Source organism: Kwoniella europaea, chromosome 1 (assembly GCF_036810445.1).
Source record: "Kwoniella europaea PYCC6329 chromosome 1, complete sequence".
NCBI lineage: Eukaryota > Fungi > Basidiomycota > Tremellomycetes > Tremellales > Cryptococcaceae > Kwoniella > Kwoniella europaea.
This window is the reverse complement of record NC_089487.1, coordinates 8,072,072-8,088,546: the sequence shown is the minus strand read 5'-3', so window position 1 is coordinate 8,088,546 and position 16,475 is coordinate 8,072,072. Positions and strand designations below refer to the sequence as shown.

Genomic DNA, 16,475 nt, shown 5'->3' with positions numbered 1-16,475 from the left:
ATTGACATGCAAATGCATCATCACCTCTGCTCCCCAAATTTTATCTTATCTCGGTAGTTGCTATTCAAGTGGGAGGATGAACTTTCCCACGGTACCCCCCGGATTACGCGACCAGTTTCATCTTTCATCTTTCCATCCTCTGTTGGTTGACGCGACTCGACATGAGATATCAGAATTGAACATTACCCATCTTCACTTTCCCTTCAGCTAAGCAGTCGCACTCTAAAGGCGATCACCACTGGTCAAGAGGGCTGCCATCATGGCTAGAGCGGGAGCCAAAAGACCATCCCCATCACCTCAGTCCGACGACGAGGAGAGTGAAAGTGTCCGTGCGAGAGATGTAAGTACATTCAACTGGCCTCCCACTTGCAATACAGAAGCACAACTCATGTATCCCCCTTTATATGTCCAGGTCAAACGAGTGAAGAGAGAACGTATAGAAGAGCAGAATCGAGTCGAGGAACGGGATGGATTATCGGATGATTCGTCCGACTCGTCTGATTCTGTACCTAGTTTAGATGAGGAAGACATCAGTGATGACGATGACGATCCCCTGGATGACTATGAGGATGCCCAATTCAAGGATGATGTGCTGGTACAAGCTTATCAAGCAGCGAGGAAACGTCAGAAAGGTCATGTCGGGGTAGGCTGGCTCTTTCAAACTGATAGAAAAACACAGCTTACTGATATTTGTTTCAGTCCACTTCGGAAGGAGGTGTATTGAAATCGATCAACCTGGTAGATTTCATGTGTCATCGACATCTCACGGTAGATTTTGGACCGAGGATGAACTTTCTTGTAGGGCATAATGGAAGTAAGTGATACTGGAATTGAGCATGGATCGTTCTGTTAGCTTACATTGATTGCTTAGGTGGAAAATCAGCTGTACTTTCTGCTATAGCTATCGCTTTGGGTGGCAAAGCGATGACGACTGGTAGAGGACAGGGACTGAAGGATCTGATCAGGAAGGGAGCAGAGTGAGTGTAATTCTGAAGCGAACAGTACTTTTGTTTGAGTGATACTAATCCGTCTACAGCAAAGCGATAATCACCGTTGTCATGGCCAATTCCGGTCCACAGGCATTCAAACCTGATGTCTACGATCCTCACATTATCATCGAACGAATCATATCGCTGAACGGAACAACTACATACAAGTTCAGAGCCAGTAGAGATGGACGAATTTTGGCCAATAAGAGATCAGAGTTGTCAGCGATATTAGAAAATTTCAATATCAACATTGATTCACCTTTGACTCTCTTGACTCAAGATCAAGCTAGAAGCTTCTTGTCTAGTTCAGATCCTGGTCAATTATACAAGGTACGCCGGCTATCCCATCACTCCTGAGGTGAACAACTATGGACTAACTATCGTACAGTTCTTCTTAAAAGGTACCCAACTTTCGTCGCTGCTTGAAACATACGAGTCTTCGATGCAGAATATAGAGCAAGTCAATACCCTTATCAAGAGACAAGTCGAAGCTGTACCTGCGCTCAAGGAGAAGGTGGATACTCTCCAACGAAAGTTACTCGCTTCAGATGCTATCCTGAGGCAGAGAGAGAAGTACAAGACTATCCTCAACCAGTCAGCTTGGTCATACGTAACAGATAAGGAGAACGTGAGCTGTTATTGCTCCACTACACAGACAGTAGCTGATTGGCAAATCTGCAGGAACGAGAAGAATGTCAACAAACGGTCAATGAGAATGACCAGAAGATTGAAGAAGCTCAGCGTGAGGTGTACAAACACGAGGTACGCATGATCTTTGGATCAACCGTCTCTCTTATTCTGACCTTGTGAGTGAACACAGAAAAAACTCGTCACATTAGCAGAAGAAATCAGACAAACCGAGAAAGATATTTCCAATTTCGACGAGACGCGCAAACCGCTTCAGAAAGCTGTTCGTGATGCGAAGGAAAAGGTGAAGAGGGAAAAGAAAGAACTTGGTGACATAGACGTAGGTGTCCACAATTTATGGAAATCAAGCTGATTTCTCGCAGGCATCCATCATGACCGTCCAAGAGGATATCGACGCGGACCGCGGTGGTCTACAGATCCTGCAGAGAAAGATTGACGCCAAGTTGCGATTGGATGCGAATGCGCAACGAGACGAACATGCAAGGTTACTTCGAGATCGAACTCGATACGAAGAATTCGCTGATAAATTACGCAAAGATAAACCGAAAAAGCAACTGCAATTAGCAGAGAAGAATGGCGATCTCAAAGTCGCGATACAGGCTGCTGACCAGATAACATATCAAATTCAGCAGAAGGAGACTGCTGTTTACAACATCAATGAGAAGATCAAAAACCTCGAAAGTCAATCGACAAATCGACTGACAGCTTTCGGTCATGGCTTGAACAACGTAATGAGAGATATTCAACATACCAAATGGAGACATTCTCCTCCCCTCGGTCCTTTGGGTATGTATGTTAAGTTGAATGACATGTACTATCGAGACACCATCCAGGGAATTCTGGGTGCAACTCTCTGTACTTTCGCTGTTCGAGATCCACACGATCGAGCCACCCTCGTGGAGATTCTGAGAAGAAATATGAGAAAGTGAGTTCAATCTTTGTTTGCAGTCGATGTCAACCAAAGATGCTGATTGGGTGGAATAGTGGCTATCGACCTGGTACCGGTCAGAACCAGGTCCCTCCTGTTTATATGCATGGAGGAGACACATTCGACTACAAGCGAGGTGATTTGAGTCACCTTGGCCCAACCGTTCTCAGCAAACTTACAGTGAGTATCAAGCAATCTTTTTCTCCAGGAATAATCAAAGTGACTGAGTTCAATAGGTAACCAACGATGACGTCCTTCGATTGCTAATCACTTTGCACCGAGTGGAGAGGACCTTCCTGGCACGAACGGTGCAAGAAGCAAATAACGAGATGAAACGATTCCATACCAACAAGATCTTGGACCACGTCAACTTCTTTTCGGCAGATTTCCAACAAATCTCTGGTACCAGCTCGTAAGTGACATCCTTCGAGACTTGTTGTAGTTTCGTCGGTATCATGCTCACGTCTCATACAGGAGCAAGAGTTCCAATCCATCAACCCAATGGAGAGGGAACCTCCTTTTCACTAGGGACTTGAACGATGATGTACAGTGAGTTTGGAACCCAATGTGTGCTACCGACTGTAAGGCTAATTTAAGCTACGACAGACAAGCACGCGAACAACTCCATGCGCGTGAAAAAGAATTGCAAGCATTGACGGATAAGAAGCTAGAGGCTGAGAAGACTATCCAAGCGATTGATAAAGAAGTGAAGGATATTGGTGTGCGTCATTCGTATCATGTCTTATTATCTTAGAGCGTACTGACCTGTCCGATGATTCAGGCTGCAATCAAGAAAATAACACAGGGCCTGAAGCCTATCGATCTCAAACTGGACGAGATTCGAGGCAAGCTTGCCGAGGTCTCTTCGACCGAGATGGATAATTGGGAAGCTGAGCGTGAAGTGAGTCGGTATACTTGAACGGGTAGGAAGAAACACAATTTTTGACCAAGGTAAACTTCGGTATAGGAACGAATGCGTAAAATACAAGATAAAGAAGACCAACTTCAAGCGTTTATCAACGAAAAGCAGAAGAAGGAACTTGACATCGAACGATATCAACAGGACAGTATCGATCGTCAGAGAGAATTAGATGAGCATATGCCTCAACAAAATCAGCAAGCTGTGCGTCATTCTTATGCAACTATAGGCTTCGCGTGAATCGTGCTTACGTTGATCTGGATTCATCCTGCAGGAAATCCTCACTGCCTTGGTACAACATCGTGCAGATGCCGACGCGAAGAAAAAGTATTATGAGAATGCCATGAAGATTTACCAAGTTAGGAGAGATAAAGCTGCTGCTGAAGTTGCAGATTTTGATGCACAGATTGAAGTGAGTCATAATCAATGGCAATTGTCAACAATGTGATGGCTTATTGAGATATGCCATAGGAATGGGCTAGTCAAGCGAGAGGCTTCTGTCCCGTACGAGTACGTTCTACGAAGAGTTCTGCTCAACTTACTCAAGAGAGAGCAACATTGGAAGCAGCTATCAAAGAAGCTGAAAGACAGTAGGTCGTATCAGCTGAGCCATCTGAGGTGCGAACTGCTGATTGTATTTTTTGTATGCAGTCTCGGTGTGGATACCAGCCAACTTGCGTCGGATCACAGAGCAGCCAAACGACTGTTGGTCGATGTTTCCAAGAATATCAAGCAAATGCGAAAATTGAACAGAGTGAGTGTTTTGTGAGCAGACTAGGAGAATGCTGATCTTGTTCGTGCGACCTCCAAGGTGTTCCACCATGCGATGAGAAATAGACGAACGTGGTGGGCCGATAGTCGAAACAATATTGCAGTCAGAGCTAGAACAGCTTTCGTCGACTTTGAGAGTATGAGAGCGATGGAGGGTAGATTGGTGTTTCAACATAAGGAGGAGAAGTTATCTTTGGTGGTGAGTGTTGCCTTATCCTTGTTTCGACCATTGGAGGCAGAAACCAGGCAATTGATATTTGAATGAATCGCACACAGGTACATTCCACTACCCGCACAGAAAATGAAGATGGTGAATCGACTGAACGATCGCACTACAAGACACCCAAGAACCTCTCCGGAGGTGAAAGGTCATTCTCCACCGTCTCTTTTTTATTATCTTTATGGACAACTGTTCCATGTCCTCTTAGAGCCCTGGATGAATGGGATGTGTTCTTAGATGCTGCGAATAGGAGAGTGGCAGCTAAGAGTTTAATGGAAGGGGCGAGGGAAAGTGATGGCAAACAATATATATTGATTACTCCGCAGGTTAGTCAATTACGAAAAAGACGGAGTCTTAGATTTTTAGCTGATGTGGTATTGTCAAAAATAGGACATGTCTGGTATAGAACTGAATGGACCTGATATGAAATTGATCAGGATGCCTGATCCTATCAGGAACCAGTAAGTGTGGACGGTTAAACTCCATTTGATTGTATAGAAGGGCTAATGTCATGAATTTGGTAGGGGTACATTACCATTTTAATGAAGAGTAAATGGCGAAGAAGCGAGATCAAGTAACGAAACCAGGTTTATGAATCATAATATGCGATATAATGTAGATAAATATGTAACGTACTTTCAATTGTTAAACCATCCAGTCATATATTTATCAGAATACGTTTACTCGAGTACACTGCGTTAATCACGTACACCGCTGAGATTGACTGGCGCACGCGAAGGTAACCAGCTAACCCGATGTTGTCAATGGTAATAAATACCTTCAGATAGAAAGATTATTTTTGATCTTGCAGGGCTATTCAAGACCTGAATCTGAATGTGCTACCATGCCAAATACTGCATACTAAATATATGTCTGTGAATGTATAAGGATATACCTGTAGCGTACCGTACAATATACTGTGATCTATTCTAAGTAATAATCTATATTATCTATATGCTCATGGTATCATTCTGTCTGTACGAGGTATAAAATCTATTGGGTTCGTGTGATCATATTCAGCTATCTTTCTATTGATACAGTACTGTTCGTTTCGTTATTGTCCATTATTATCTTTCTATTGCCCTTTCCGCTTCTCCATTCTTTTCCATATTCCTGTAGTGTCTACAATACGATCTCGTTAAAAGACAAATTTCAATCCCACTAACAATCCCAAGATCGTACTTTCCAGAATCACTTTACCACCAATCTCAATAGATCTAAACGCATCACTAGATTGGCCACTACCACTACTTCCAGAAGACGCAGGACTGGAGGTAGAAGCGCTCGTAGCTCCTCCATCTGAAGTGGTCGAAGGACCCGAATTGAATCCATCCCCGTATGGCCAAGCATTCTGATCATTCGCAGGTGGCATGAAACAAGTGAGACCTAGGGCTGTTCCATTCACGAACTGGTATGGCGAATCAGGAGGAAGGGTCAGATTGAGGTTGGTAACGCTGGTAGGTTCTAAGAGGAGAGGGACGGGTTCATGGGGTGTTTTGGTCTCGGTAGTGCAGTTGGGGCCATATGAGCCAATCTGAGGAGACGAGTGAATTAGCTTGTAGGCACAGTGAGAGCTGATCGGAGATGGAGGTGATAAGAAGGGAAAAGGATGGAAGTGATGACGAGAAGAAGAACGTGAGAAGAGAGAGAAGGAGAGGACAGGAGAAGAAGAAAAGATGAGAAAATGAGAAGGAGAGACGGGCAATATCTATCAGATGAGAATGACTTACAAACGATGTATTACCGACGAAAGAGTTATTAGATATCGTGAAATCTTTGGCACTCGATACACCCTATTACGTACCATATGATACAGAATCAGTACAATAACGAGTCAACTGGACACTGCGCGTTACAACTCACCATGCCGAAGGCGAATGCACCTGAAAATATGTTATCTTTGATGATAGCTCCTGTAGATTTATTGGTACCGTATCGACTAAATCATTATGATTACATCCCGAAGTCAGTACAGATGAAAAGTCTTGTCGTCAAATGGGACTCACCCGTCGGAGAACCATACATCCGGGCCCACAGCCTGTATGAGATATCATATATAAGCTACTGAATCTGACAAAATATGGGGTTAACGCATACTCACAATACCAATTTTTACTATTGCAGAAGCGTTGTTCGGTCCATGCTCCGCATCACCCATCTATTTGATATCCAATTCAGCTCCATATCCAATATCTGACGCCTGACGAAAAGAAGCATGCTCACCTCCGTCGCGAATCCACCATGTATCGTATTACCTTCTACAAGGGTATTTGAGAAATTGCCTTCAGGTAACCAAGGTAGGACGTCCACCACTAACAGCCAAAACGAAAGCAATTAGCTCATTTCAGCCCAGCTCCGTTTCGCATGGCCTGGAAGCAAGGCGGATGAGAAGGGTATGGGAGACACTCACTGTTGATACCCCCTAACATTGTCCTCTGTAGTAAGTTTAGGAATAACGTCAATATGATATCGACGAGAAGCATACGACATGATGACTAACCGTCTTAACGCTGATAGTGTTATTCCTAATGACCGAAGAAGGCGCACCAAAAATTACGATCCCTCCATCGGTAGCATCTACGATTTGATTGTTCTGAACTAAACTGTCTGCGCAGGAGAGGGAGATACCATCCGCCCACTTGTGGGATCATAAGACTATCAGATTGATTCCCTTAGGTGATATTGTAACTCACATTCTGAAAGTAGTCCCTGCCGCATGGTCCGATATCGTTATTCTGTACTGTTATATTCACACAATTGAAGGTTCCTTCGGCTCTAAGTACGGTCATGACAATGATGATTAGCTTCAACCGCGTCTATGCGGTCGTCATGGACATGGACTTACAGGTGTAGACACGACCATCCTCTATTACACAATTTCCATAGGTTAGCGTACATCGATCTCTTCAAATCGATCGAATACAGGAATTAGACATACCTTGGATCATAACTTTTCACATATTCTATTGTCTGATTTTGATTCTGTCCACCGAACTCTATATTGCCTCCTCCAGCTGTATATATATCCTCACTATCCAGTCGATTTCCATTGAGCTGATACCCAGTCAAAATCAGAAGGATAAGAGTAAAATCAATCAGCTTTACTCGCAGATTTATTCGAATTTCATGAGCTATTGCTCACCTGGACATTCAATAGCTTAGCACCGCTCAGACCCGCATCCTGGGCCATCACTAACGTAGTTTTGTTGAATCCTACCATCTTCAATGTCGCTCGAGTATCATCTGTCGGGTATCCTTCAGTCGAAATTTCCTGATCGTACACGAAACAATCATTTAATCAGCACAACAGCTTTCCTTCGGTTTGGAGTGACATGGTGAAGCGAGGATGACTCACCTGATTGAGAGCCGTATAATTCAGCTGTTCACTGATCTCGTACACCTGTCCAGCACACAGTTCCAACTTGTATCCTGCTCCTCCATCGTGAATCAGTTGCTGCAATCCCGCTGTATCGGTTGTATTTGATGTACACGCTGCTAAAGCTGATATCGAGCCAAAGATGAATGCTGAAAGTGTGGACAGACTGCTGGGTCGCATATTGGATGTATTTGATCCAGTCGATTGACAGGGATTGATATTATTATAAGGTGATATGATATAAGTGGTGCGCGAATGCGACAAGAGTAAAGAATGGACGAGGCTGTTTGTTTGTCTTCTTTGAATTTCAGTCCTCAAAAGAATGTATTATCATAGATGGAGAAAGAAGATAGAATAATTCATCCTCCATCTCTTTTCCCTCTACTCGTATAGCGTGTGCTGTGCTTCTCTGCACACCGAGATGCCAAGGTCAAGTTTTTGCAGGAGTATCCATAGTGGAGGTTTGACCATATCAACAACATTGCGTATGCTTAAAACTTGGTCCGACGTGAAGCAACAGAGATGAAAAACAAAACAGATTTCACCGCTAAAGGACCAAAGGACCCTTGATATCTTTGATTGTTCCTGAGTTTATACATCCGAAACACAGCCTAACCCCCTTATCCAACGCCCCTAAAACCACATGGAAGCAAGAAACGATGAAAGGGTAACGGTCGATGCCGCAACACTGTGCCGCATGATGAACATAAATGGGTTGCCCACGTAAATAATAAATCACCCGACCCAGAGGGATTGCCACCTGACGCTGTGACCGAGTAAGTCCGCCACGTTGCTTGAACTTCGAGAGAGGTCGCGTCTCAGCTCTCAACGTCGTGCTGTAAGTGGGAGTGAGTAACAGTGTCATCATCAACGACAGTGAGATAGGTGATATAGAGTAAGAGTAAAAAATCACAAGTACCATATAGACCTCTATCGCCTCTCGTACTTCCGCGACCCTCACCAAAATGTCTTTCAAGAAGGATGAAGAGGCAGGTGGGATGTGTGAGTACCATGACTCTTATCGTTGTCTATCATTGTTCAGCTCCAATGCTACTGAATGTTGACTCCCTTGTCTCTCTGTTAGCGTTCTACCATGACAAGTCCACCATCCTACAAGAGGCTAGAGTGTTCAATGAATCGCCCATATCACCTAGGAAATGCCGTGCTCTATTGACTAGGATCGTGTATTTGTTGTACGTTGGAGAAACATTCTCGACTCAGGAAGCTACAACGTTGTTCTTCGGAGTAACAAAGTTGTTTCAACATAAAGATGTGAGTTGGTAATATTCCAATTACAAGAGTGATGAAGCACATCGGATAAGAAAGACTGGATACTTACGCCGGTGGATTGGGACTCCAGGCTGCACTCAGACAAATGGTATACCTTGTCATCAAGGAATTGTCAACTATCGCTGAAGACGTCATCATGGTCACTTCGTCAATCATGAAAGATATGCAACCCAACTTGGAAGTCGTGTATAGACCAAATGCAATTAGAGCGCTAGCAAGGATCATCGACGTGAGTCATCTGTCCCTCGTGACTCAGCTATACATTGAAAGGGAGAGAGTCAACAAGCTGATGGATCATGGATAAACATATAGGCTCAATCTGTTCAATCCGTCGAGAGATTTTTCAAATCCGCCTTAGTCGATCGATCTTCCTCCATCTCATCTGCATCCCTCGTATCATCCTACCACCTCTTCCCCCTCTCACCATCCATAATCAAGAGATGGTCTAACGAAGCACAGGAAGCTGTCAATGCTAAATCAGTCTCGTCTTTCGCGTCCAGCGCTTCGTCGTATTTATCAGGAGGTGGAAGTGGTGGATCAGGTGGATACCAGGCTGTAGCAAGCTCAAGCTATATAATGCAATATCATGCTTTAGGTTTGCTATACTTGATAAGAGAGAAAGATAGAATGGCAATCACGAAAATGGTCCAACAGCTGGGCTCTAATGGAAAGTCAAATAACATAATCAAGAACCCAATGGCTATGTGCATGTTGATTAGATTTGCTAGAAAAGTGATGGATGAGGATCCAAAGTGAGTACATGCGCCATACAATGGATCGTTGATATCCCTTGATGCCATTTGCTGATGATTTGTCGGTTGTAGCGTCAGAAAACAGATGCACGAATACCTCGAGAGTCTATTGAGGCACAAATCAGAGATGGTCAACATCGAAGCTGCTCGAGCAATCTGTGAGATGAGGGACGTTCAACCTGGAGATTTGTACAGGACCGTTGCGGGTGAGTTTTGCCATTTGTAATCCTAATCCCATCATGGTTGAATTAAGCTTACTTACCTTCATTTTAGTCCTCCAACTCTTCATGAATTCCCCTAAACCCGTCATTAAATTCGCTGCCGTCAAGACACTCAACAAACTCGCTCAGATCCTACCTCAATCAGTTGCGACTGTCAACGTAGAGTTGGAGAACCTGATCACGGACTCCAATAGAAGTATCGCTACTTATGCTATTACCACTTTACTCAAGGTCAGTTGTCCGAAGATCGTACAGCCGAGCTCAGCTGACATGTTCTACCTGATCAGACTGGTAATGAAGCTTCAGTCGATCGATTGATGAAACAAATATCCTCGTTCATGGCTGATATCACCGATGAATTCAAGATCATCGTGGTTGATGCTATCCGATCGTTATGTCTTAAGTTCCCGGGTAAACAAGCTATCATGCTTTCGTTCCTCTCTGGAGTGTTGAGGGATGAAGGTGGATACGACTTCAAGCATGCTGTTGTGGAAGCTATCTTTGACATGATCAAATTCATCAAAGATTGTAGAGAGACTGGTGAGTGATGTTCCGTTACACATGCCAATATAGGAACAAGGTTGATACGGTGGACTTAGCTCTCGCCCATCTCTGTGAATTCATCGAAGATTGTGAATTCACTAAACTCTCTGTCCGAATCCTCCATTTACTCGGTATTGAAGGACCCAAGACTCGAAACCCAACCAAATTCATCAGATATATCTACAACCGAGTGGTACTTGAAAATGCCGTTGTACGAGCCGCAGCAGTCAGCAGTCTCGCCAAGTTCGGTGTCTGTATCGATGACAAGGCTGTGATGAAATCTGTGAATGTTCTCTTGAGAAGATGTCTGGATGATGTAGATGATGAGGTCAGAGATAGAGCGGCTATGTACATCAAAGTGTTGGAGGAAAAATCCTTAGCTGACGTGTTCGTCCGAGAGGGTGAGTGATATGTCATCGGACAAAACGAGGACTCTTGCTTATTAATATACTGCAGAGGCTACATTCTCCCTTGGTCAACTGGAAGAACAACTTGTCTCTTACGTCAAAGACGAGACCAAGCATTCATCCGCATTCGACGTATCTTCCATTCCCCGAGTCAGCAAAGAAGCTGCCGCAGCCGAGATCGCTCAAGCTCGATCTTCCGCTCTCGACATTGCTGGTCCATCTACACCCAAACCTGAATCTTCCGCTCAGGCATCTACATCCGCCGAAGCTCAATCTTCATCATACGCAAGTCAACTTGCTGCCATTCCCGAACTCGAATCGTACGGACCTGTGCTTAGATCATCAAGCAAACCTGTAGAACTTACCGAATCTGAAACTGAATATGTCGTATCAGCCGTCAAACACATATTCAAAGAGCATGTCGTATTCCAATTCAACGTGTCGAATACTATACCTGATACTGTCCTTGAACAAGTGGCGGTAATCATGAACCCTTCACCTGACTCGGGTTTGACAGAGGATTTCATCGTACCTATCCAAAGTCTGAGTGCGGCCAGTGGAACGGGTGTAGTCTACGTTTCGTTCACGAGGGATGATCCGTCGACGTACGCTGCTGGAACTTTCAGCTGTACTTTGAAATTCATAAGTAAAGAGATTGATCCTAATTCTGGTGAACCGGAGGAAGAAGGGTATGATGATGAGTATCAAGTTGAGGAGTTGGATTTGGGTGCTGGTGACGTGAGTATTCAGTGTCTTCCAAGATTTGATGTGAGATTTGAAATGTGAAATGTAACATACGCTAATATTTGTTCGTTTGATAGTACATTACACCTACCTACGTTACGTTCTCGAGTGAATGGGATAAATTGGCAGAATCAGCTTCGTTGACCGAGACATTTGCCTTATCATCGTCCGAATCATTGAAAGGTGAGTTTGTCACCTAGGTTTCTCTGCACTGTATTAAATTAAAAACTGACATCCGCTGGATGATGTGTTATATAGACGCTTGTAAATCCCTTATCGAAGTACTCAACATGCTCCCACTAGGCGGTACCGAAACTCCCACTTCCAACTCTGTACATACCCTCAATTTGTCAGGTTTAGTGATCCCAACTAACGGGAACGATAAGTCCAGTAAGGTACTGGCAAGGTGCAGGATGACTTATTCGCCTGGATCGGGAGTGACGCTTGAGTTGAGTGTAAGGGCGGAAAACGAACAAGGTGCGAGGTTGGTCATGGCTGCTATTTAGTTGATTTCGGTTTGAATGTTTGTAATTATGGGAAATGAATCATTTATACTGGATCAAAATTCAAAATATACAGTGCCGAATATGGAATTATGATTATTTCTTTTATCATTTTGTGAATTCTATGATTAAGGGTACCACTGTAAGTGGACAGCGAGTATCTCCAGGTGAACGGACACAGGTCTCATAGTTGAGCTTGGTAAAAAAATGTTTCCCGCTTCATCTGGGCTAAATCGAGCGAAGTGAATGCAACTGGGAATGAAGGATGTATGAACATTGTATTGCTCTTGCTCGCGTCCCATTGAACAAGCACAGTCATATACATATATACATTCTAGAAGATCTATATACAATACCTGTCCAATCAAGATTGAACAAACATACAAATACTAATCATAAAATCTGTTTTTACCAACCCCCAAATATTTCCCTTTATCTTGATCTCATCCCGTTCTAATGTCATAATCGCCCAAAGAATCATCAACACTCAAGCCAATCTCCATAAACCATTTTCACTGTTTCAATACGTATCCCCTACGAACCATTACGAATACCCCTGACCATCACCCATTCCAGCCCCCGTAAATTGACCTTGCGAAGCTAACATCTGCTGCAACTGTACCATCTGTTGTTGTTGCTGCTGCTGCTGTTGATGTAATTGTTGTTGTTGTTGAGCCTGAGCTTGTGCTTGTGCTCGTTGTTGTTGCAATTTAGCTTCGGCCATTTTTATTCCATTTATAATAGCTTGCATCTGATTAGATGTCATATTGTTATAATCGAATTGTTGAATGTTCAATCCTAACCTTTGAGCATGAAGCATTAATTGGGTGTATTGTTGTTGACTTATTCCCCTTTTCTCTTGTTGCTGTTGTTGTTGTTGCTGCTGAGACTGTTGAGGAATGAATTGCTGTTGTTGTTGAGCTACGAATTGCTGTTGTTGTTGCTGTTGGTTGATACCTTGGCCTTGGGATTGAGTTTGAGTTTGAGGCTGAGACTGATTCTGCATAGCCGATTGAGCTTGTAATAACATTTGTTGATGGTACATGGCATTATTGTTATTGTTATTCTGTGCATTCTGCCCAGAAGGGGGAGGTCGATATTGCTGTTGCTGCTGCTGCTGCTGTTGTTGTGGTTGTTGTTGCTGCTGTTGAGGAACTGGCTGTCTGGGTTGAGGTATTTGCTGCTCGGCTTGAACTTGGGGCTGTAGTGGTTGTTGTGGTGCTTGGCTTGGCGTCGTACGTATAGTCGCAGCATTCAGAGGAGGGAATGGTACATGCTAAGAACATCGCGATCGGGGATTAGCCATCAAGCCAATCTCATTCTAGGTCGTTTTCCATTTCATTGAAGTGCACACTTACCAGACACACCACACCCATCAGGTGATATTGTCTACTGCCGCTCGGGGTGGGAGGTTGAACAGGCATCGAAGCGGAGAACAGGACGATACCTCTATCTTGGGTTCCGAATGGTATGATCACCATCTGCAATGTCAATGGTATGATCAGCTTTCTAGACTTTTCTCTTGCTACATCATAATTGAAACTAACATTGCCCTTAGCATGTAGACTATTAGCCAATTGAGTGTATTTGTACGAGTTCGCTGTGGAATCCTGACCCATCGTAATGCTTGGTGTAAACACCACGATAGGACAATTCTTCGCTTGTGCGTAAGCAGTCAAAGTTTGCACTTCTAACACGACCACATTACGCAATTGCAGATCTATCCTCACGAAACCATGATCAGCAAATTAGAGATCAGTATTTCGCAGAGATGGTACACATACCTTTGGGCCAATGTTGAGCCAAGATACCTTCCGAATTTCCAGAGAATTTCGATGCATCGAGATTCAATAGATCTATGAGTCGATTCAGATATCAGCTATGTGCCTTTCATCTCACGCTCTATGCTGGATACACTCACGAGTGTAATTCCCAGGCTGACTTGCGGAAGAGAGTGAACCTGACCAGATTTGCTGTTGAGCAGGTCTGACCTGTTGTTGCTGCGATTGTGACTGTTGTTGTTGTTGTGCTTGTATATTCTGGACGATAGGCTGCTGTTGCTGTTGCGAAGACTGATTTTGATTTTGCACGAAATTCTGAGCTTGTTGTGCCCGTTGCTGTTGTATAGCAGCCATGACGTTCTGATCTTGTGAATTCCCATTCCCATTCATACCCGTATTTACAGCGTTCGGTACAGGTAGAGGCATGGCTGATGATGTAGGTTGATTAATATTCATCATGGTATTATTGTTAGATGAAGCAGCCATCTGACGTTGTTGCTGCAACTGTAGCAATTGTCTGACCTGTTGCCATTTCGGATCAGTCATATCGATAGGTGTATTACCAGGGTTCTTCATCGCTTGTAGCATGCTTGCCATCATTTGAGGATCGACTTTGACATTAGCACCATTAGCCATGGAAACGGAAGATACAGCTTTGGCAAATTGGGCCATTCTAGCTTGCATAGCTTGATTCTGCAACTGCTGTAAAGTCTTGCCATCTGCATTCACGGTTGGGATCGCTGGCATAGGAATTCGCAGTTGAGGATTGGAGATGGGCGTTTCGATTGGTTCGGTAGCTACTGTTGAGGCCATGTCGAGAGGTGGAGTTGAACCTGAACGGTCATGAGCATCAGCTGAGGGTAGGGAGACAATGACTATCTTGGACAGTTGGCAACATACCTGACTCAATGGAATATCCAGCTAATGTTAGATCCACTTCCGGAGGTATACTGAACCACGGAGCTTCTGATGAGCCATTTGAGATCTGCAAGATGGAACATGATTCGAAAATGAGCGACAGTCCCAATCGTACTTGAAAGCGCCGATGTCATGCTCACCTCTTTACACATGCTCTTAAGCTTCTTGCTTGGCATCTCTCCATCGCCGGACTGACCGACAACCACACAAGAACATCTAATATCCTTCCCTTTGATTCCTCTTGCTAATTCTTGCCATCCCTGACCATCCCAAGTACTATCCCAATTATCGTGCGGAAGTATCACCTCGACTTGCTGGTCATTGATGTTATCCGAGCTGGTGTCGTCGGAAGCTACAACGACGAGATAACGTCTGGCTGGTGACCCGGGAGTTTCATCACCGGTTGAGAGAGGTGCATGTAATGAGTCGAGTAAAGGGGTAGCTGAAGATGGGGTGAGGGAGATGAATGCCCGGGAAGGCGAATGTTGGATATTCACATATGGTTTGTTGAGCGTCTGCATATAGAATGTCATTTTATTTTCTTGAAATCGACATTAGGCAGCGAGAAAGATCCACTTACTTCCACTCCGCCGACGACGCCATTTAACAATGTAATTTCATCTTTTCTTTTCCGTTTCTTATCTCTCATCCCCTCCGGATTTCCACTTTCTTCGCTTGTCCCATCTGAGAATGAAGGCCATCTTGGAGTTTTGGATGGTTGTCTACCTGATTTGGGGAAATAGTCCATGAAATTGGGTAAAGAAGTTAAGAATGCTAATGGTCCTGTATATGCTTTTCTGAATACTCTGGATTTTCTGTTGTCCGATGCAGATGCAGTGATAAGCAAGCATAACCGTAACTATATTCAACAGGAACATGAGTCAGCCTTCCCTTTCAAGCATTGCACTATGATAGCGGCCGATGGAATGGCCATGAATACGCACATTAGTCTCTCCGCCATGCTTCTCCATCAACCTTTGTACTAATTTATGTACAACTCCGTCTGCCACTGTGAGTTTCTTGTATCTTGATCTGGGCAGTGAAGAGTCAAAGACGAAGGTTGCTAGGTGTTTTGGGACGATTGAGGGGGTCGAGGAGGAGGCTTCGGGTTGGCCAGGCTGGATGGATATTGTGGACATGGTTTTTTCAATGGTGGTGATACTGACCGGACGGCTCTTCCGATCTGCAGGGGCCGAACTCGTTGAGTATGAGGGTATTACAGTCTGCGGTTTCTCAGCGCATGAAAGGTCATCGAGCAGATGTCGCAGCGAGATGTATAGGAATAGATATAGCAAGCAGTGTTGATGAAGTACAGTATGTGTAAGAGACGATGAGAGGGTGTGACTACGAAAGTAAAGTAACCGAAAGATGAGAGAGATGAGACGGAAGATAACATAATGATCCTGTACAAGTAGAGTACCATCCACCATACGGACGCGTCATACAACAACAGCAAACCAGTGAA

General features: G+C 44.1%; 4 protein-coding genes across 4 annotated transcripts; 2 read left to right on the top strand and 2 right to left on the bottom strand.

Moving 5' to 3' along the window:
• Positions 1–259: 259 nt before the first annotated feature.
• On the top strand, positions 260–4,940 carry V865_003059 (uncharacterized protein; the record flags this gene model as incomplete). The annotated part of the gene is made up of 21 exons (XM_066226858.1): positions 260–340; positions 413–643; positions 700–814; positions 872–977; positions 1,037–1,319; positions 1,378–1,617; positions 1,671–1,751; positions 1,810–1,956; positions 2,000–2,562; positions 2,622–2,745; positions 2,802–2,977; positions 3,040–3,114; positions 3,172–3,286; positions 3,347–3,466; positions 3,533–3,688; positions 3,759–3,896; positions 3,956–4,074; positions 4,136–4,238; positions 4,296–4,454; positions 4,532–4,801; positions 4,866–4,940. The coding sequence occupies 21 exons, from the start codon at positions 260–262 to the stop codon at positions 4,938–4,940; spliced, it is 3,477 nt and encodes a 1,158-aa protein (XP_066082955.1).
• Positions 4,941–5,613: 673 nt separating this feature from the next.
• On the bottom strand, positions 5,614–8,031 carry V865_003058 (uncharacterized protein; the record flags this gene model as incomplete). The annotated part of the gene is made up of 13 exons (XM_066226857.1): positions 5,614–6,009; positions 6,206–6,268; positions 6,339–6,414; positions 6,482–6,513; positions 6,577–6,633; positions 6,699–6,787; positions 6,886–6,910; positions 6,976–7,113; positions 7,169–7,250; positions 7,321–7,341; positions 7,414–7,529; positions 7,618–7,746; positions 7,831–8,031. 13 exons carry the CDS (start codon positions 8,029–8,031, stop codon positions 5,614–5,616), a joined length of 1,425 nt encoding a protein of 474 aa, XP_066082954.1.
• Positions 8,032–8,816: 785 nt separating this feature from the next.
• On the top strand, positions 8,817–12,314 carry V865_003057 (uncharacterized protein; the record flags this gene model as incomplete). The annotated part of the gene is made up of 11 exons (XM_066226856.1): positions 8,817–8,853; positions 8,936–9,123; positions 9,212–9,370; positions 9,454–9,893; positions 9,966–10,099; positions 10,167–10,345; positions 10,402–10,654; positions 10,714–11,058; positions 11,114–11,802; positions 11,886–11,991; positions 12,067–12,314. The coding sequence occupies 11 exons, from the start codon at positions 8,817–8,819 to the stop codon at positions 12,312–12,314; spliced, it is 2,778 nt and encodes a 925-aa protein (XP_066082953.1).
• Positions 12,315–12,855: 541 nt separating this feature from the next.
• On the bottom strand, positions 12,856–16,149 carry V865_003056 (uncharacterized protein; the record flags this gene model as incomplete). The annotated part of the gene is made up of 10 exons (XM_066226855.1): positions 12,856–13,587; positions 13,670–13,792; positions 13,859–14,031; positions 14,096–14,167; positions 14,233–14,323; positions 14,402–14,925; positions 14,993–15,077; positions 15,151–15,525; positions 15,591–15,869; positions 15,955–16,149. The coding sequence occupies 10 exons, from the start codon at positions 16,147–16,149 to the stop codon at positions 12,856–12,858; spliced, it is 2,649 nt and encodes an 882-aa protein (XP_066082952.1).
• Positions 16,150–16,475: the final 326 nt, after the last annotated feature.